This window comes from Ursus arctos, unplaced genomic scaffold (genome assembly GCF_023065955.2).
Source record: "Ursus arctos isolate Adak ecotype North America unplaced genomic scaffold, UrsArc2.0 scaffold_23, whole genome shotgun sequence".
Taxonomy (NCBI): domain Eukaryota; kingdom Metazoa; phylum Chordata; class Mammalia; order Carnivora; family Ursidae; genus Ursus; species Ursus arctos.
In genome coordinates this window covers 23,558,321-23,578,181 of record NW_026622908.1, presented here as the reverse complement: position 1 = coordinate 23,578,181, position 19,861 = coordinate 23,558,321, and the positions used below count along the sequence as shown (strand labels likewise).

At 37.4% G+C, this 19,861-nt stretch overlaps 1 protein-coding gene across 9 annotated transcripts in view; it reads right to left on the bottom strand.

Moving 5' to 3' along the window:
• Positions 1-19,861, bottom strand: part of IFTAP (intraflagellar transport associated protein) — a 62,680-nt gene that overhangs the window by 34,376 nt on the left and 8,443 nt on the right. For 6 of the 9 annotated variants that reach the window (XM_057317352.1, XM_044389013.3, XM_044389011.3 and 3 more), the window contains one exon: positions 11,714-11,869. In XM_057317352.1, the coding sequence (XP_057173335.1) occupies positions 11,714-11,846 (133 nt within the window). In that variant the 5' untranslated portion in view covers positions 11,847-11,869. Of the gene's footprint in view, positions 1-11,713; positions 11,870-14,113; positions 14,169-19,861 lie in introns of all 9 variants that reach the window. The other 3 variants (XM_057317353.1, XM_048216763.2, XM_044389014.3) reach the window with 1 other exon arrangement.

The following is a 19,861-nucleotide window of genomic DNA, read 5'->3' as shown; positions in this document are numbered from 1 at the left end:
CATACATAATATTTCACATTTACATTTTTTATATTATAGACTCAAGGTTCTTTTAATATTCAACTTTGATGTCCCTCTTTTAAGTCCTAGTTACCTAATCATAAAATGTTACACTTGAATAAGTCTCTAAAAGTATCTTCGTGTATATAATATACAACAAAAAAGGTACCAAAGGCACCAGGATTATTGGAGGCGCATTTCCTAGAAGTACAGGCAACAAGATGCCTCCGGTCTCCCGACACTGTTGCCTGTGCCCTTGCCAATGGCGAAATGCTCATAAAAAACACAGTTCTTCCAGCAATAACACAAGTAGCCAGATTTCCCTGTGATGGAGTAACTCTGGCCTGTACACACATGCTCTATAATCCTTCAGGCTTGGGACAGAATGTATGCTGAACCAAAGCCCACTCTAAAATTCCATAAGCAAGTATACACTAGCCTCTGTATCAGAATCAGCAAGATCACGGTAAAATTATTCTTGTAATCCATCATTCTTTTTTACTGTCAAAATGCCTTTTAAATAATACAAAATGGTGACATTAAACAAAAAAATTATGGTTAAAGTAAAATAATGGTTCTTACCATCTGGGCAGGGGGTGCAGACAATTTCATGAAAGCTGTGGACCTTATTCCTAGGAAAATGCAATACATACAAAAGCAGGGAATTTATTGAATACACACATCTCCCCATACCTCTCCTCGATCTCATTCAGGGTATATTTCTGAAAGTTGGTCCAGAAGTCAAAGGCTCCTGGTCCGTACACTAGCACTGCTGAACCAAAATTTGGGGACTGATTCCCCAAGAATCCACATTTTAATAAGCATCTCCCAGGCAATACTTAAGGTAAGACTCCCAAGTAAAGATTCCTTAGAGTAGAACGTAAAAATTGAGAACTAAAAAGAGAGAGGGAGGTACAAGCTTCTCGTTATGGAATGAATAAGTCACAGGGATGAAAGGTATAGCACAGGGAATAGAGTCAATGGAATTTTAATGGTGTTGTATGGTGACAGATGGTAGCTACACGTGGTGAGCACAGTACAATGTACGGAGTTGTTGAATCACTATGTTGTATACCTGAAACTAATGTAACATTATGTGTCAATTATACTTCAATTAAAAAAAAAAGATGTAGTATCGGATATCTTTGTCAAAGTATATAAATACCTTTGCCTACAGGTTCTGTGTAAACATACTATTTAGTCTATCCACCAGAGGCCAGTGTAGGATTACTCCCTGAACTGTGTAGTCTTACACTATACAATAGACACTATACATAGACACCACACATTATATACCATACAGAGTTGGTTTTGACTCCATCAAGGAACAAGATGTGGACAGTTAACACTGTAAATAATATTTTACTTTTTTTATATTGTAGACTCAAGATTTATTTAATATTTCACCTTGATGTTTCTCTTTTAAATCATAACTAGTCCCCATAAATAAAATTACACTGGAGTACATCTTTAAAACCTACCAAGTACCTTCATGTATATTTCATCGGATTCACATCACAACCTATGAGACACACTGAGCAGGCAGAATTACCCCTGATTTACAGATTCAGAGAAATTAAGTGGCAGGCCTGCGGTGTCAAAGAATTAATAAATGCGTGGACCAGGTCTTCTGAATCCTAAGCTCAAATAGAACCCCTTCCATTACACTGGCCCTGCTTGCAACAAAATGAGAAATATAAGGGCAATACACTAAACTCTTCATAAAACTAAATCCCATCAACCTAAAAAATTTTCCTTAACCCTGAGATCATGCTCTCCTTCTGCCTGCCCACACAATGATACATTGACTTAAGACAACTTCTTTTATTCATATAGGTCGGAGAAAATCAGGGAAAGTGATTTTTTTTTCTATCCCTTTACAAACAAATGCTTTTTAGGAGTTTTCAAACTTTATAAGGTGGAATAACATCTTCTGCACAAACTCGTAATAATCCAGGACTCATTCATTGGCATAAAGCATTAAGGCAATGCAAGAATACACTTAAATTGTACATGTCTTTCACATTCCCTCATTTTTTTTTTCAGGGCACTTCAGTGCATCCCTCATTAAAGAAAAAAAAAAGGATGAAGTCAAAAAAGGAGAAAAAGCAGTCTGAAACGTCTAATCATTCTGATTGCTCTTTTTTAAACTCATATAGAGGGTTTATTCTAATCTAAAACTGAGTCCCCTTTGGGGCGCCTGGGTGGCTCAATCATTAAGCATCTACCTTCGGCTCAGGGCATGATCCCCGCGTTCTGGGATGGACCCCCACATCAGGCTCCTCCACTGGGAGCCTGCTTCTTCCTCTCCCCCTCCCCCTGCCTGTGTTCCCTCTCTCTCTGGTAAATAAATAAGTAAAATCTTTAAAAAAAAAAAAAAAAAAACTGAGTCCCCCAGACCAAAGGCAATATTCTGCTTATTGTTTTATCAGCACTATGTGAAAAGTAGTTAGTATTAGCTTACCAACCCCTCTAACTATACAGTCTGTTTGATTGCTAGTGTGCCTTCACACATCTAGAGCATTTGAAACACAGAGCACACAGAAATAAGAATGACATATCAGACTAGGGACTCTGTCTCATTCATCTTATATTCCCAGATTTTAGCTCAATGCCTAAAATATAGCAGGAACACAGTCAATACCGAAATGATCTCAACATTTGCAAGAAGAACAGCATTGACACTTTAATTGGGGACTAAGTGTAATACCCAGAAATTAGATGACTGGTTACAAGTCACACAAAGCATAATTGATGGAGAAGAGAAGGAAAATGTGGCACTTGATCCACAATCCCTTTTTTCTAATCAGCAATCCATACACTATAAAACCAAATGCACAGGCAGGCTAAGGCCAAAAAACACATGAAAATGGTATGATTCTTCTCTGTGCTAAAGAAGCAGTGGGCTTCAAGGAGAATGCGCTAAGTGGTGCCACTTTATCTCATCTGGAGGGAATCCAAGTAGGAGGGGAAAAAAAAAAAAGACACTAACAATCTCAAACTAGACAGACTGTGGTTTGATTTTCATACAAAGAAGATATGAGTTTGATTGCGATAAAGTTTCCTGTTTGTATCCCTTTGGGTTTAGCTGACCATTTCAAAGAAAATATTATTGTTCTACGGCTGAAAGATTCCAGATTTGAAAGCCACTCACATTTGAATACAGACCCATTCAACTGAATCAAAGGACATAGTCTTAAGACCACCTCAGTTTCAAGCTAAGTAATTTACTCTTTCTCTTCAAGTATAACAGTACATTTAACAATGATGAGTAGAAATAACGTCTCAAGTTAAAGACAAATGCATACAAAACAACTGTGCACTCACTCAATATTGTTTTCATCAGCCACTTAAATGCTGATGTGACCATCTTAAAAGTTTATTTGGCCACTTAGCAGTTTTCTGCTTGTATTTTGTAAAAGTTCAAGATCCCATTTCCCTAAGAAAATTAACTTCTCTCATTTGTATCCACACACGAAATATATATAATATATACATGTTCAAAACATATAAAGAAAATCAAAGAAAATTGCTCTTTATTTGTATGACAACCAAATTACAAAGCTCATAATATTTTATTTCACTGAGAAATAAATTTATTGCAACAAAATACTATGCATTAAAACACTGCCAAAAATAAATTTAATGGTTATAATTCAAAATGTTGTAAATACTTAAACACATTTTCTCTCCTTTATCCAATTACACCTGAACTACAGCAGGCACAGAAAACAAACGATTATCTATGGACCAAACATTCATGGGTAGACTATGAATTGTAATAACCGCAGCTGAACATTTACACTAATATATCTAAAACAAAATAGCTTAATCAATTCAAAATGCATCATAATCTGAGGGGGGAAGTTTCCTTCCACCACTGAACCAGCAGTTTTCTGTGTTTCCTAATTTGTCAATTTGTTCCCTAAATGTAGTGATTTAGTGATGACAAAAGGAATAGAGAAACAAATGAAAATTGCTTAATTACAGTTTACAGATGTTCCCCCAAAGAGAAAGAAGAGGGGACTGCTTCTGGGGCAGTTTCTTCCATCAGGCTCTGCTACAAATGATTTCACTTTGCTCAACACTTTTCCCTCCTTCAGCCTTCTAGGTGATATTTGGTACTGTGTTTTGACAGAGAAGTCACATACATACGGCTACTGATAGAAAGACGATATTAAATCAATATAAAACCATGAACTTTTTTCTTTTTTTAATCTTTTCAGCAATACCAAAAAAAAAAAAAGAGTCAATGAAAAGCTTTGACAGGGCTTCCTTATTCTCTCCCTTGGGCTGCCAGACTAATGAGTGGGGGTTTTTAATGGCCCGGTTGCTTTCATTAGCCGGTCCTCCTAGGATGCCTCCTACAACTTTCTCTTGAGGTTTACATTCCAATGGCCTATGTCTTAAGTCCAAGGAAGGTTACTGCTATTTGCTGGGCTGTTTTCCACTGTGCATGCACTTCACTGTTACACTCACATTTGCAAACGTGCCTTCCAAGCTGCCTTTTTTTTTCTCAGTGTGGCTAACGGAAAAAAAAAAAAAAAAAAGGAGAAACAGAAAGACACTGCAAATGGCCTGTGAACTAAAAACACCACTCAATATTCAGTAGGGAATTAAAGTGACTGACAACAACTGCGCAGAAAATGTGGCGTGCATGCCACCTGGAAGCAGAAAGCCGGGCCGTTCGTTTCCAGCTTCCCCTCTGGCAGGCAATCTGCCAGTTGCAAGGGTATCAAAACAGTGTTAAGCCCGCTGGTCTCTGTCTAATACTCCACTGAAAACAACCGCAAAAGGCTACACAGCAAGGATTATTTTTTGTTGTGGTGTTTTCTTTTATGAGAGAAAGCTGTTTTTATGCTCCACTGAAATTCCTTTCCTGCTCTGAGATTGGTAAGAGGGCCAGCTGCTTTCTCTACTTTTTTCTCTGCGGTATTTTTCTACAGTAGGTCTTAAAGGCATCCTTCAGATTGGGAAAAGACTCTCTGTACCCCTATGGAAGTTTAAAGATGTGTTTTTCTGACGTTCCAACTCAAAATAGCTTTGGGGACCAAAATGATATGTCAACTTCGGAAGTGTGTTGTTTTATGCGCTGTCACTACTTTCGTTTTTAATTACATTTTCTAGAACTTGTCAAGTACCAGCAGTGATATTCCTTTGGCTGAACTGACAACTCAAAACTTATCAGTCTGGAAGCATAAAGCAAATCCCAGCCCAGGATCCTAAGCTCTTGACAGAACAGACGCTCACTAAGGAAAGAAACAAAAGCCTCCTGAAACGAGAACTGTGTACCTTTGAACAGTCCCTCGGCCTCTGTGGGCCTCGGCCTCTCCCGGGCAAGACATGTGTGACTCATCTTTGACTCTTTCTCCCTAATCCTCTGTCACTCACTGGTTGCCAAGTGCCGTCAGGGTCTCATTAGCCTTCCCTGCTTTCCGTGTCCCCCTCTCCAGCCCTGGTCCATACCCCCCCAGGCATATTTCTGCTCAGGTTCCTTGCTGGGCTCCCTAACTCCAATTATTTCTCCCCTGGTTCTCAAAATTAGTGGTACAGCCAAATTATTAGTTAAGAGCCTTATGAATGTAAAAATTCCTAGACCCCCTTCAGCATAGAGCCTCTCATCTAATAAGCCCAGGATAGTGTCTGGAAATTTTTAGTCTTACACAAGTGTTGTTTTGTTGTAAGATTTTATTTATTTATTTGAGAGAGAGAGCATGCTAGAGAGAGAGAGAGCACAAGTTGGGGGTGGGTAGCAGAGAGAAAAGCAGCCTCCTTGCTGGGTAAGGAGCCTGATGTCGGACTTGCTCCCAGGACTCTGGGATCCTGACCTGAGCCAAAGGCAGATGCTTAACCGACTGAGCCACCTAGGTGCCCCTAGTCTTACACAAGTTTGACAGTACAAAAGTTTTTTCTGATATTCAGCCCAGTTTAAGAATTACAGATCTATAGCAGTGCTGCCCAGGAGAAATATAACATAAGCCACAGATGTGATTTTAAATTTTCAGGCAACCACATTTTTAAAAGTTTTAGAAAGTGAAGTTAATTTTAATAATGTATTTTACTTAAGCCAATTTTCCAAAAATTGTCATTTCAAATGTAGTTAAAATAAAAATATTATTGAGATATTTTACATTCTGTTTTCATACTAGGTCTTCAAAACCCTGGGCATATTTTGCATTTATACCGTATCTCAATTCAGATATGAATTTTTCATCAGAAGTATTTGATCTGTATTTGTAGTAGTCACTCCCTCTTCCACAAGGAATTTGTTCCAAGACCTTCAGTGGATGCCTGAAACTGCAGACAGTACCAAGCCCTATCTATACTGGTTTTTTCTAGTACATACATACCTACAATAAAGTTTGATTTATAAATTAGGTACAGTAAGATTTTAACAACAGCTAATAATAAAATGGAATAATTATAACAACATACTATAATAAAAGTTCTGTGAATGTGGTCTCTCTATCAAAATCTTATACCGTATTTACCCTTTTTCTTCTTGTGATGATATAAGATGATAAAAAGCCTACTGGAAGAGATGGAGTGATGTGAATGAGGCAGGAACTGTGGTGTAGCATTGGGCTACTATGACCCGATGATAATTCAGAAGGAGGACTATCTGCTTCCACATCCTGGTTGACCACAGGTAACTGAACCCACGGAAAGTGAAACCACAGATGGGTGGTAGGGAACTACTCTACATCTCATAAAATTTACATTTGAAAAAGTTGATTAACATAGCCAAGCTGTCCCAAATACATTTAAGTTTTCCAATAACTGAACTGAGTAGCAATATTTTTATTTAAGCTTAAACAAATTAAAATTAAATGAAATTTAAAACTCAGTGGGCAGCACTAGCCACATTTCAAGTACTCAACTGACAGCCACATGGGCTAGAAGCTCCATATTAGACAGGTGGACCTAATGATCACATCATATGGTAACTGCACATTCCTGAAATTTGCAATGATGATAGAGGGTTGGCATAGCTCCTTAAAGAACTAAATGTGAATAAAGTAGAAAATATGGATTAAGCTCTCTCGTGATTAGAGTAATCTCAGAAGATTACTAAAATCTAAGAAAAACCAAAACCTATTTAGAGGTTTTGAAACTCTAAGAGTTTGGAACAATCAAAGGCCAGACCACCACCAGTTTATAAAGCCACAGGCATTGGCCATTTTTCCTGAATGTTCTACCTCAGGGAGAATTTAATTCTTATATTAACAAGTATAAAGGGAGAGGAAGGTTGAGTTGATGGGATTTTTTTTCAAAGATTTATTGAAAGAATAATAAAACGCTAAAAGCACAAAGTATTGCAAGCGAAATGAGAATAGCATAAAGAGAACTAGAAACGAAATCACACATCAAAATCAGAAACAAAATCTTTGATCTAGACATAAGAAAACAGGTTAAAGTAGATAAATATAGCAGTGCACAGAAAGCTGTTATGTGGTAATACAGAAACCAGAAGAATCACTTAGAAACTGGATCCTACGTGATTTAAGATTAAAAGGAGAGAATGAAAAACAAAGACTTATTTAACAGTTAATCATAAAATCACAGTAGATTCATTTCAATTTCCAAAATATTTTAAGTTAAACAGTTGGTAAAGTGGGTAACTTTAATGAAAATTAATCATGTAGCCTGAAGAACAAAATCAGAAAAATAAGAGTGTGTGTGTGTGTGTGTGTGTGTGTGAGAGAGAGAGAGAGAGAGAGAGAGAGAAAGAGAGAGAGAAAGATTGAGAATTGGATGTAATTACTGTAAACTCCCCCCCTGAAGTTTCTACTATATGTAACAAAATGGACTTGAAAAGATTGAACGTCCATTTCTAAGTCACTGGCTTCTTAAATATATAATTTCTGTGTGACCGCAATGTGAGTAGTAATTAACACTCTAAAAAATGGGAGCAGATGGCTCCCAAATCAGATCGCGTGGTAACCTTGGTGTGGAAGGAAATTAGAAATAACTCTCACTCTTACTAAAACAAGGCTACCTCTCCACCTCCACCATACATTATTTAAAGAACAGGTATATTAGTACTAAAACAAATGGAAACATGATCCAAAGGACAATCAACAATGGAGGCATTTTTAAATCTTTCAATTTGGCTCTTATCTGTCAAAACTTCCTGCACTCTATTTTACTTTATTTTACTTTATTTTATTTTATTTTATTTTATTTTATTTTATTTTATTTTATTTTATTTATATCTTAGGACTCAAGGCAAGTTTTGATTCAGTGGTTACCACAGACTCACCACGGGCACCCTCTCCAACGGGTGGATTATACTGCGCTCCCCACCCAAGTAGGGGCTCTATGGCCCCCCCATGAGCTCTCACAGAACTCTGTGCTTTTCTCCATTATGGTACTTATCACACTAGTATAATTTTTTTGTCTACTTATTTATCTTTCCTCCTCGAATATGAGTGCTTGAAAACACAAACTATATTTTTGGATCCTCAGTGCCTAAAACAATACATAGACCATTAGGAGACACAGAATTAATGAATGAATAAATGAATAAATGCATTAACAGAAAATCAAATACGTTTTCACATCTGTGTTTTTATAACTTAAGCAAATGATAGAAATATGTCAGACAAGGAGGGAAAAGCACATTTTTCCTTTAGACGGATAGTTTAGAAAGACCTATAAATTAATCACCTTCACAAAGAAACTGAGATGCCAAAGACTGAAACTTAGCCTCTTATCTTTACTCACAATAATATCAATAATATAATAATATCTTCACCAATAATGAATAAAACTAAAATCTGCACACTGATTTTCTAATACAGATCTTATGACTTGGGTCTTACTCTCTTGAACTGATGACACTACTGAGAATTCAATACATCAATATACAATTATATACTGTTTAAAACAAATAACTAATGTGTCTCTTTAAACATTTTGATAGAACACTGTATTTATTATCAAGTATGTACCATGGTTTAAAAAACCAGAGTTGCTTTTAAAAAAAAAAAAAACCTTCAAAACGTGATCAACATCAATGTACTGGAGCAAGAATTTGCTACAATATTTACAGCTTCCAATGATTTTCCAACAGTCTGAAGCAGTAATGTGAATTTCTTTCAATCAGGCTATAGTTTAATTTTTTCCGGGGAAATATTTTTAATAGGATTACTGACCCTTTTAACACTCCTGGAAAGAAAATGAATCCTATAAGCATTCTGGCATATAACTATTATAAAAATAAATAGAACAGTCAATCAGGGGAAATCGTAATAGACTTGAGAAACCAAACTTAAGAAATGTACGTGAGCGTGTGTGGTGATAACCATTTTCACGGAGAGAGGATTCTATACATCAGCGAAATAACCGAGCACACAAAGACAGATGAAGGGCTGGAAAGAAGGGGGAAAATTTCAAGAAACAGCTTTCATGTCTTCCTTAAAACAGAACTAACCACATTTACTTCGACCAATTCTGCGGGCTATCACTCGACTCCTAGGCTGTCCCTAAGTGCTGTTTGATTTTTCAGAAGGTACTTAAATGTTTCAGGGGGGACAAGGACGCTTACTAATTTAAGACACATTTTTGCTTGGAGTGTGCTTGGAGATGCAGTTTATGTGACTTGCATCATCTATTTCAGCTCAATTTGGGGCCCAAAACTGAACTCGCAATGAAGTCACCACATCTGCAACAGTTTCTCAGCATGTGATGACCTTACGGCAATCTGAAAACAGAATATACCCCTTACCCTCAAAACAAAAACATTATAACCTCTTTAAAATATTCAAGTGCTTGCAAGAAGTTCTTACTTTTTCAGAGTATGAACATAAAGTCAGCTTTACAAGTAATTTCCAAAATAATATGGATTATCAAAATGCCATTGGCATTCAGAATGTATTAATCCTGCTAGTTTTAGTCTTGCTTCCAAAACTCCACCCCAACCATTCACACTGCTCTGTTAGGTACAGAGAGCATGGAACAAAATCATTAGGCTCAGAGAGAGCAAACATCTTCCCAAACCCAAGTCCATAGGCCAAAAGATGATTTGGTCATTAATCAAGATTAATTTGATCCACATATCCTTTTTTTTTAAAAAAGATTTTATTTATTTATTTGACAGAGAGAGAGACAGCCAGAGAGAGAGGGAACACAAGCAGGGGGAGTGGGAGAGGAAAAAGCAAGCTCCCAGTGGAGAAGCCTGACGTGGGGCTCGATCCCATAACGCCAGGATCACTCCCTGAGCTGAAGGCAGACGCTTAACGACTGAGCCACCCAGGCACCCCTGATCCACATATCCTGTCAAAACAGATCATTCACAGCCCCAAAGTAAACTAGCTATTTCCTAATTTTCCCATTAAGTGTAAACAAAAACATAGTCCACAGTTTAAAATTGTAAACAAAACAAATATCGATATTCCAACTGTCTTGCAAAAGAAACAGGGTAGAATCACTTTTCCTTTTCTTCATTGTAAATACCCTTCTTACACATTTGTTAAGGACACATGAATCATGACTTGAAGTCATCAAGTCAAGTATCTTGAAAATGTCATCACCCCAGGAGATTCTGAAACTCCCTGTTCTCAATCGGGTACACATTTGAATCACCAGAGAAATTTTTACAAAATACGGATTTCTGGGCCCCACCTAAGATTCAGAGGGGGCCCCAGAATCACCATGCTCTAAAATACCCTCCAGTGAGTCCAAAGTGCAGTAAGGTGGAGAACCAACTGCCTCACAAATGTGGATCAATGACCCACAAAGGACCAAATTGAGAGCAAGCCAGTAGCAGGCCATTTGAAGCAGAACCCAGAACAAACTCAAATGCCTACAGGTGCCACTTGGGTCAATGAAGCAGGCAAGGTGTATATACACATTTTTAGAATGTGTGAGTGCCAGAGGGTGTGATAAACAGGGGGCTCACAGGACAAGGGTTCCCAAGCTCAAGCTGCTATTGCCATCAGGGAAATAAGAGGTAACAGGTCTTCTCTCTTAATCGGAAAAAACAAAACAAAACAAAATAAAACCGCGAGTCGATATTTTTACGTAAAATTTCCCAACTTTTCAATGTTGGCTCAATTGAAAAAACACAAGACACACAATGAAACACACAACATGGGCCTTAGGCCTCAGTTAATCATCTCCCATCTAAAGGTTTGTTTCCATTCTACAGAAATTCTAGCATCATCGTCATATCAAGGACAACAACACAATATCTAGCATCCATTAAGTATTTATGTGTTAGCCACTATGCTCAGAGTTTGACTTGGATTAACTCAATTAACCCTCATCAACCTTTAAGGTACTATTATTACCCCCCTTTACTCAAGCCCCTCCCCCAAGGTCACATACCCAGCAAGAAGGAATGCCAGGATTCAAATGGATACAGTGAAACTCTACAGCCTACACTATGCTTTATTTCTTTAAAGTTTTAAATACGCTTTAAAAAACCTCCACTCTTTGCAGTTACATTTCTTCAAAAATAAAGGAATTATACAAAATGATTTCTCAGGTCCCTTTTAATTCTCAAATGCAATGGTTCTGACTCCATAATACAACTCCTGGTTGTATAAAAATGTTGGTATTTACATGCATAGGTCTCGAACACCTGATTAGCTTATCAAAAGAAATGAATGGATGCTTATTGCACAGTCTTTCTGAAAAGGCAGCAAAGACATAAAATTATAATAAAATTCTTTATCTCTACTGCTGTAGAAAGTTTACTTCATTTTACCTTTTGAAAGATGAGTAAAAGTGCTCAGAAATTCTTCATACGTTTGTTCATGGCAATTAACAAACTTATCCAAGACTTCTTCAATTAATTGATCTTCATCCATGATGTCCAATTCTGATATCTGGGCAGGCATTCCTATTCACGAGGCCACTTTATCTAGGAGAAAAAGAAAAACATGAGCTAGAGAGATTTGTGCAGTACCAGCCTCTTTGAAAATGCTGTAGAAATCTGCAGAAATTCAAAGTCTTTCAAGGTGAGATGGACTTCAAAGAGTATGTCAACCACCCATCCAATGACAACGATAATAGCTACTATTTATTAGCTACTTATTTAGCACTTACTGCGTATCAAGTGCTATTCTGAGAACGCTAATGTTAACTTCGTAACAATCCGAGCTCAGGTCACAGAGCCAGTAGGTAGAAGTAATGGGTTCTAGAGCTGGATCCTAGAATCCACACCCACTATGCTTTTCACTCTATCCACTGCATGACACTCAGCCCCCACCGTGTACTATTGTACTATTGCTGCCCAACAATTGACTTGTCTGTGCTTCAACACATCCAGGGACTAGGAACTCCAAACAGTCCAAAGAAACCTTTGGATAGCTCTATCAAAGACCTCTTTTAAATCTCTCTCCCTGTGCATTTCCCCAACTGGTCCCTGAGCCCCTGAGATCATACTGAATCATGTCAATCCTACTAATACAGGACATCTTTCCAAATATTTGAACGAGCCTATGCTGTCCCTTCTCAATTTTATCTTACTCGCTTAAATTTCTTTTCCAAAACCCAGCTCAGAATTCAGTTTCTCTCTGAAGGCTTTAGCCTTTTATCTCCCATCACCACAGAGAGCTAATCATAATTTCTCTGTGCTGCCTTTGTACTGTGGCTACTGTTCCACTTATCGTATTGTATTGGAAATAGCTGTGTACACTTCCATGTCCTATTAGACACAAAGCCCATGAAAGGCAGGGCCCCTGTCTTTTCACCTTGTATCCTGAACGTTTAACAGCTTAGGATGTGGCATACAGCTGGCAGCCAATCGATATGAAGCTAAAATTATTCATTTGAGCAGGTACCGTAGTCAAATACTGCTAGAAGCTGGCAAAACTTTCAACTAAACTTGCCCAATTATCTCACCTGTGTCTTACATGACATAGCTTCAAGTGTTTCCATCCTCCTGCTCAATTCACCTGGAAATGATTTCATACTGCCCGCATCTCCCTTTAAAATATCCCATCCAAAAATGAAGCCAAGACCCCAGATATGGTCTGGATCCAGTGAGACTGGGCTAACTCTCACATTCTAAATATTGCACCTCCGCTATGTAGCTGCAGTGCATTCACATTGCTGGTAGCCTCTTCACATTGTCAGTTCATTTAACATACTGCTAAATGCCTGTCAGCTAAGACACAATGCCTCCATCCTTGCAGCTTGAACTTTGTTTTTCCTTGTGATATTTCACCTTGTTAAATTCCACTCATTCTGTATGAAATATCCTTCTTGCATGGCTTTGAGAAATTTACCATCTACAGAAAGCTGAAGAGTAATTACTGCCTACGTAGTCAGTATAATTCATAGGGGATTATAAAAAGGAGGGGGTTCTCGAATACTGTACAGCAGGAAAAGAAAGCACCAAGCTTCTTCTATTTTTCCAAAACAAGAGTAAAATTTTGTTACCTGTTATTAACTTTATCTATTTGGTATTTACCAAAAGTTCGGAAAGACACAAAAATGTTTTCATAAGATGATGCCCAACGTCACTGGGGGGCAAGACCTGATCTGAATTAACATGGAAGTATTTATGGCTTTTATTTATTCTACTCAGTGTGACTACTCATATGTTTCCCTGAAGAAATGTTAACGGGCTTGCTTCTGAGGTGCTTTCCCAGACCCCACTGGAGATTTTGTGTCATATGTGGTATTATCCCTGATTACCTTTCTAAACTCCAAAAAATTCTGAATTCTGAAACACATCTGACCCTAAGGGTTTTCAATAAGGAACTGTGAAATCTACACACACGTCACAGGATTGCTATGAGGATCAAATGGGCACACATGGCCCCTCAGAAATGTCAGCCATGATGATCGTGATGGTAACAGATCAGCCTTGGTACTCTGTCCTTTGCCTACACAAAGACGTGCTTTGACTGTGACCCCTCTGACTCTGAAGACACTGATGTCACCTGAAGATAAACAAGATAAGCCCTCATGCTTTACACCCCTAGATAAAAACATGGTGTTGTAGAAGACCAAAAACCACAAAAAATAAAATGGAAATAAAATGAAAGTTTTCAGTGTCGCTGTAGATGAACTCAAAATGAAAGAAACTGTTTCAAACTATTTGTACCTGAAAATTAAATACAGGAAAAAGCATCAGTTAGAGTTTATGCAAATTTACCTGTAACACTGCCAGGCTTCAGCAAGCCGAAGTTTAATACATTATGCTGCAGTTGCTAGATAAAAAATAATAAATAAATTCGAAGGTGGCTATTATTTCACTGTCAGGACATGTACTTAATTACAAGAATGTTAATGTCAATCTGCTTTTCCAGAATTGGACCCCAGCAAAATTCCAACACTGAATGACATCAATCTCTTCCTCAAACCATCTTGGGCAATCTACTTCAGCGAGCAAAATACCAAACAGAAGCAGCCAGGTTGTGTTTTAAATTGCTTTAAATGTCTCCTTGTGGATGCTTTAAAAGTGATAATAGAAATTCTTTTAAACTTCCTTTCCAATTCTCGAAGTGGTATTTTTTGAGGTTTTAGCCTGAACACATCCCAGTTCTACTAAAGGGAAATAATTAACAGGCTATGCACAGCACACATTCAAACTCCTTCAAGGCCTTTAATTTTATTTATGTGGTTATCATCATACAGGAGAGGAAATGTTTTTTATTGACTTTTTTAAGACTTTTGGAAAATCCAGTTTCATAAACTGTCATTATTTGAAGAGTTTAACAAATACCCACCTGCAAATTCAGAACTTTCCTTATCTATAAAAATACAAATAACCTAATGCTAAAAGTCCCTAGGGACTGACAGAGCAGATAATCATTTACCAGACAGTGAAGTGGTTTATGCAAATCCTAGTGGTTTTCTAGAAGGAAGCAATGCTTTTTCAGTTGCCATTCATGTATATTTGTGTTTTTATCATGAAGTATTTTTTCTAAAAGAAAAAAAAAGGGAGACAGAGACACTTGCCCATAACAGGGTTGTTTTGGTTTGATTTTTACGTTTTAAGGCTTAGAGCTCTGCATGAAAGACCCAGAACACATTGTGACGGTAAGTAAATGTGTAGGAATATTGACCAGTAAATCACACACAACACTTTCACAATCACAGCAGCTAGAAGGAAAAACAGGGAGGATGTTTTGCTCTGCTGGGACTATTAAATTTCACAGGAAGACCACAGGCTTGGTTCTCTTCCTCTCCAGTCACTGAGAGATGGAGAGAAAAATCACATAACCTTCCTGGAGTCCTACTTTCTACCACTGAATAATGAAACTAACAACCACCCGAACCAGTTAGGTTTCTGTGCTCTCTGAAAGGACATTATTATGAAATACGGCATGTGGAATTCTCACCATGGATTTAGCACATCTTTGATGTTTATCTTCAGATCTCTGCTTAATGCAACTCCCTAAACAAAAAGCAACTTTCAGAGGCAAGAGTGGTTAAATCTTCAGAAACAAGTTGCCATGAGCTAGTCTCCTCTCAAAGTGTGTAACCTGCTTTTTAACAGCACAGAGAGTTGTGTGTTGGTAAAAATAGGGTTGTCTCTTTTAAACTGTGAGGTTTACTGCTGATATTCTAAAATAATAAATAACAGATTTTTAAAGAGTTGTGCAGAGGCTGTCAAAATCCACTTTCTCAAATTTTCATAGTTCTGCTCAACAAGAATCTCCTGCTGTGCTGAATGGTAGGATGGAATATTATCAAAAGAATTCACCTTGCCTACGGAAATGAAACCAGCAACCTTGGTACTTCACAGGATGGGTCTCCTTTTATATTTTGGAAAATGGGCAAATCTCCAAGAGACCAAATTACATGGCAAGTGTACAGATTTATTTATGTGACAGAAGAGACCCAGTATAAACTAATTTCCTCTTCCTTGACTGAACTACATCTATTTTGCATACTCTAGTATTTTTCATGTCTTTTAGATCATATTAAAAAGAGAGAAAGAAATCCAATGACTGAAATTGTCACAGATTCTCAGGGTTGAGAGAAGAAAGCTGAAGGTCATCTAGTCCAGCGATAGAGAATAAATAAATAAATCTGGGAAAGAAACTTTAGGGAGGGTTTTTGTTAAGTAATGACTATTGATGAGGAACAGTAATGTGGCTCTCATGTCAAAAGTAGTAATGACGTGCTTTTGACTATGAATTTCAAGGCACACACGAAATCAGCAGGAAATTAAGGAAAAGGCAACAATCTCACCCAGATGGGTATACCCAGGCCCCCAGCTACACTCTGTACCCCATAACATACAAAACACCTTGAGGCAAAGCAAGGCAAAGCAAGGCAAAGCGTGTGTGTGTGTGTGTGTGTGTGTGTGTGCACGGTAACTCCTCTACTGTGTTTTATCAGGATGAGATAAAAACATACAATTCTAGTATCAAAGAATACGCTGCACTTCAAGTTGTAAACTTCTCCCAGTGAACCTTTCCTAACACTTAAGTCACAGAATTCTTCATTGTCACCAAAATGTTGATGGCATAAGCATCTAGACCTCTATATAAAGACTTCCCCAGGGTACCTGGGTGGCTCAGTCAGTTAAGTGTCCGACTCTTGATTTCGGCTCAGGTCATGATCTCAGGGTTGTCAGATTGAGCCCTGCTTAAGATTCTCTCTCTCCTTCTCCTTCTGTCCCTCCCCTCTTCCTCTCCCCCCCTCCCTTCCCTCTCTGAAACAAACAACAAAAAAATAACAAAAAAACACCTCCTCTAGGTACACTTCTCTTTTTTTAATAATGATTTTTTATTATATTATGTTAGTCACCATACAGTACATCCTTAGTTTTTGATGTAAAGTTCCATGATTCATTACTCGCATATAACACCCAGTGCACCATGCAATACATGCCCTCCTTAATACCCATCACCAGCCTATCCCATTCCCCCATCCCCCTCCCCTCTGAAGCCCTCAGTTTGTTTCCCAGAGTCCATAGTCTCTCACGGATCATTTCTGCAGTGAATTTTAAAGGAAACACTTGAAGTTGGGAAAAGCTTGGGGTTTACTATTAACTACATAACTTAACAATGACAGAAGCTGTACTGTCATCCATGTGAAGGTTTTAGTAGTAGGCCTGTCTCAGCTATATTTTTTTCCTTGACAAAATCTCACCGTGAGGAAAAGAGTAAAAGGAGATACCCATTCTAAAAACTGCATCTAATAAAAAATGTGGGCTAAGTACATGCTTACCATGAACACAGATACCACAAAAGCTGCCTTAACAGAAACAGATCTAGCTCCTTTCCTAAAGAGGATTATAATCTATGCATTCTATACAGGACTCCATCTTTGGAACAGGAATGACTCTGATGACCCACGTGGTGATTATTTTTAAATTAGAGCAATATGGAATGGAGTGAAAGTATTTTCAAATGAAGGCTGTAATAGTTAGTAGGAACAATAAAAACATCTCAAGGCAAAATAGTGGATTTTATAAAAGAAACACGAAAAAATATATAATCTTTAAGACATAGGACTAGGCAAAGAGTTCATAGGCTTGATAACAAAAGCATGCTCTATAAGAAAAAAAGTGATAAGTTAAACCACATCAAAATTAAAAACTTTATTCTGTGAAGGATTTTGTTAAGAAGATCTTTCTAAGATCTTCTTAAGATCTTGTTAAGAAGAGGAAAAGAGAAATCATAGACTGGGAGAAAATGTTTATAAATTACAAATACAACACAGGACTAGCACATAAAACATTTAAAGAACTCTCAAAACCCAATATGAAAGAAAAATCCAAATAAAAAACCTAAAAATATCCACAGATATTTTACCAAAGAGGATATATAAATGACAAATAATCTCATGAAAAGATATTCAATATCATTAGCCATTAAAAAAATATAAATTAAAACCACAATGAGCTATCACTATACACGCCTCAGAATGTGTGAGAAAAATCACCAGAAAAATCGTGAGAACATGAAATGCTGGCAAGGATGCATTAAAACTGGATAACTCATACATTGCTATGATTCAGCCACTCTGGACAATAATTTGGCAGTTTCTTTCAAAACTAAAAATGGACTTACCATAGAAACTAACAATTTCACTCTTGGGTATTTATCCCAGAGAAATAAAGTCTTATTCTCATGCAAGAACTTGTATATGAATGTTCATAGCAGCTTTATTCATAACAGCCAAAAACAGAAAACTACCCAAAAGTAGTTTTGGGCGAATAGTTAAGCAAACCCTGGTACATTCATACCATGGAATACTACTCAGCAATAAAAAAGAACTATTAATTTATGTAACAACTTGGATGAACATCAAAGAAACTGTGCTCAGTGAAAAAAGTCAATCTCGAAAAGCTACATACATACTGCATGATTCCATTTATGTAACATTCATGAAACAACATAATTATAAAGATGGAGAACAGACTAATGGTTGCTGGGATTAGGGATGGAGGAAGGGTGGATGCGGATATAAATAGGGTACCACGAGTCTTATAGCGGTGGTACAGCTGAGTATCTAAACTGTGGTGGTGGTTATACAAGGCTACACACATGATATAGTTGAACTATAAACACACACACACACACACACACACACACATTAGTGTATATGTAATGGGTGAAATCTGAATATGTTCTGTGGATTGCACCAATATCAGTTTCCTGATTTTTATATTGTACTACAGATACACAAGATGTTAACACTGCAAAAGCCTGGAAAAGGGTGCATAAAATCTCCTTATACATTTTTTTTTTTGCAACTTTACGTAAGTCTATCCGGTGATCTGTAATTATTTTGAAGTTCAAAATTTAGAAGCAGGGGGGAAGAGGAGCAGGAGAAGAAGGCTAAGCCAATTAGGGCAAAAAAGATTTAAGAAAAGAAAATTATCACTAAAAGTGTACCAAGAATGCTGGAACTCATGCATGTTGATTGTTTTCCCCCCCTGCAGAAAGCTCTGGGGGAATGGGAATAACACTAATCTATAAAATTACATGTTTAAGCAGAAACTTTCCTCTTGAAAAATTTGCTGCCCTTCCCAGCTCAGCCATCCAAGCTACTGTAATGAGGTTTCTTGAGGCTATCATTCATTAAGCCTTGCTGTTCATCAGCAGATTGTATAAAATCAATTTTATTTCCCCAAAATATACTCTTCCTTCAAGCTGTTTAAGTCAATCCAGAAATGTCTGCATTGACTCACCGAGGCAGGTCAACTATTAGACTGTTTTCAATTGCATAGTTATTAATTCATTAAACAAAGAAAAATGCAAACAGTTAAGCATTCAAACTTCCTCTCCCCACTCACTCCCTATTGTTTTTTAAACACTAGATTGCCAGTGGACATGGAATCTGAAGGATTTACCCATAAGACAAATTTCAGAAAATCTACTATTTTGGAAATCAGACTTTTTTTTCATTACCCTTTTTGTTTAGTCCCTTTGTAGAAAAAGTTCAAGTTACGGATGATCACAAGTAAATACCCTATCTTCACCCCCTAATAAAGCTCCGAGTGCATTAACTCTAGACTAATACATTTATCAAGAAAAATGTTCAATACACGTCCTTCAACCACATTCAAAACTGATCTCCTATCTTCAGAAATGTAATCAACTACATCAGTGAGTTATGAATGATAACAGTTAAGTCTTTCATTGAACTTTTTTTTTTCAAGGACCCTAATAAAGCTGTGAATCCAGTAGAGACAGTAGAGTTCCTGAATCAACTTTATAGCTCTATAATCATGCAATAATATTTCAATCATAAGAGATTTTTTAGCTTAATTGTAATCCCACCTTCACATGGGATGCAATGTCCTATTAATGCTTGTGTTTTCTCTACTGTGGAACAACTGTAACACAAAGGCATCCGCTCTTAATTAAAGTTATTCCCCCTCTCCAGCTTTCTGAGCCTGTCAGCCACCTGCACAGTGCACAGCACTTGTACAACACCA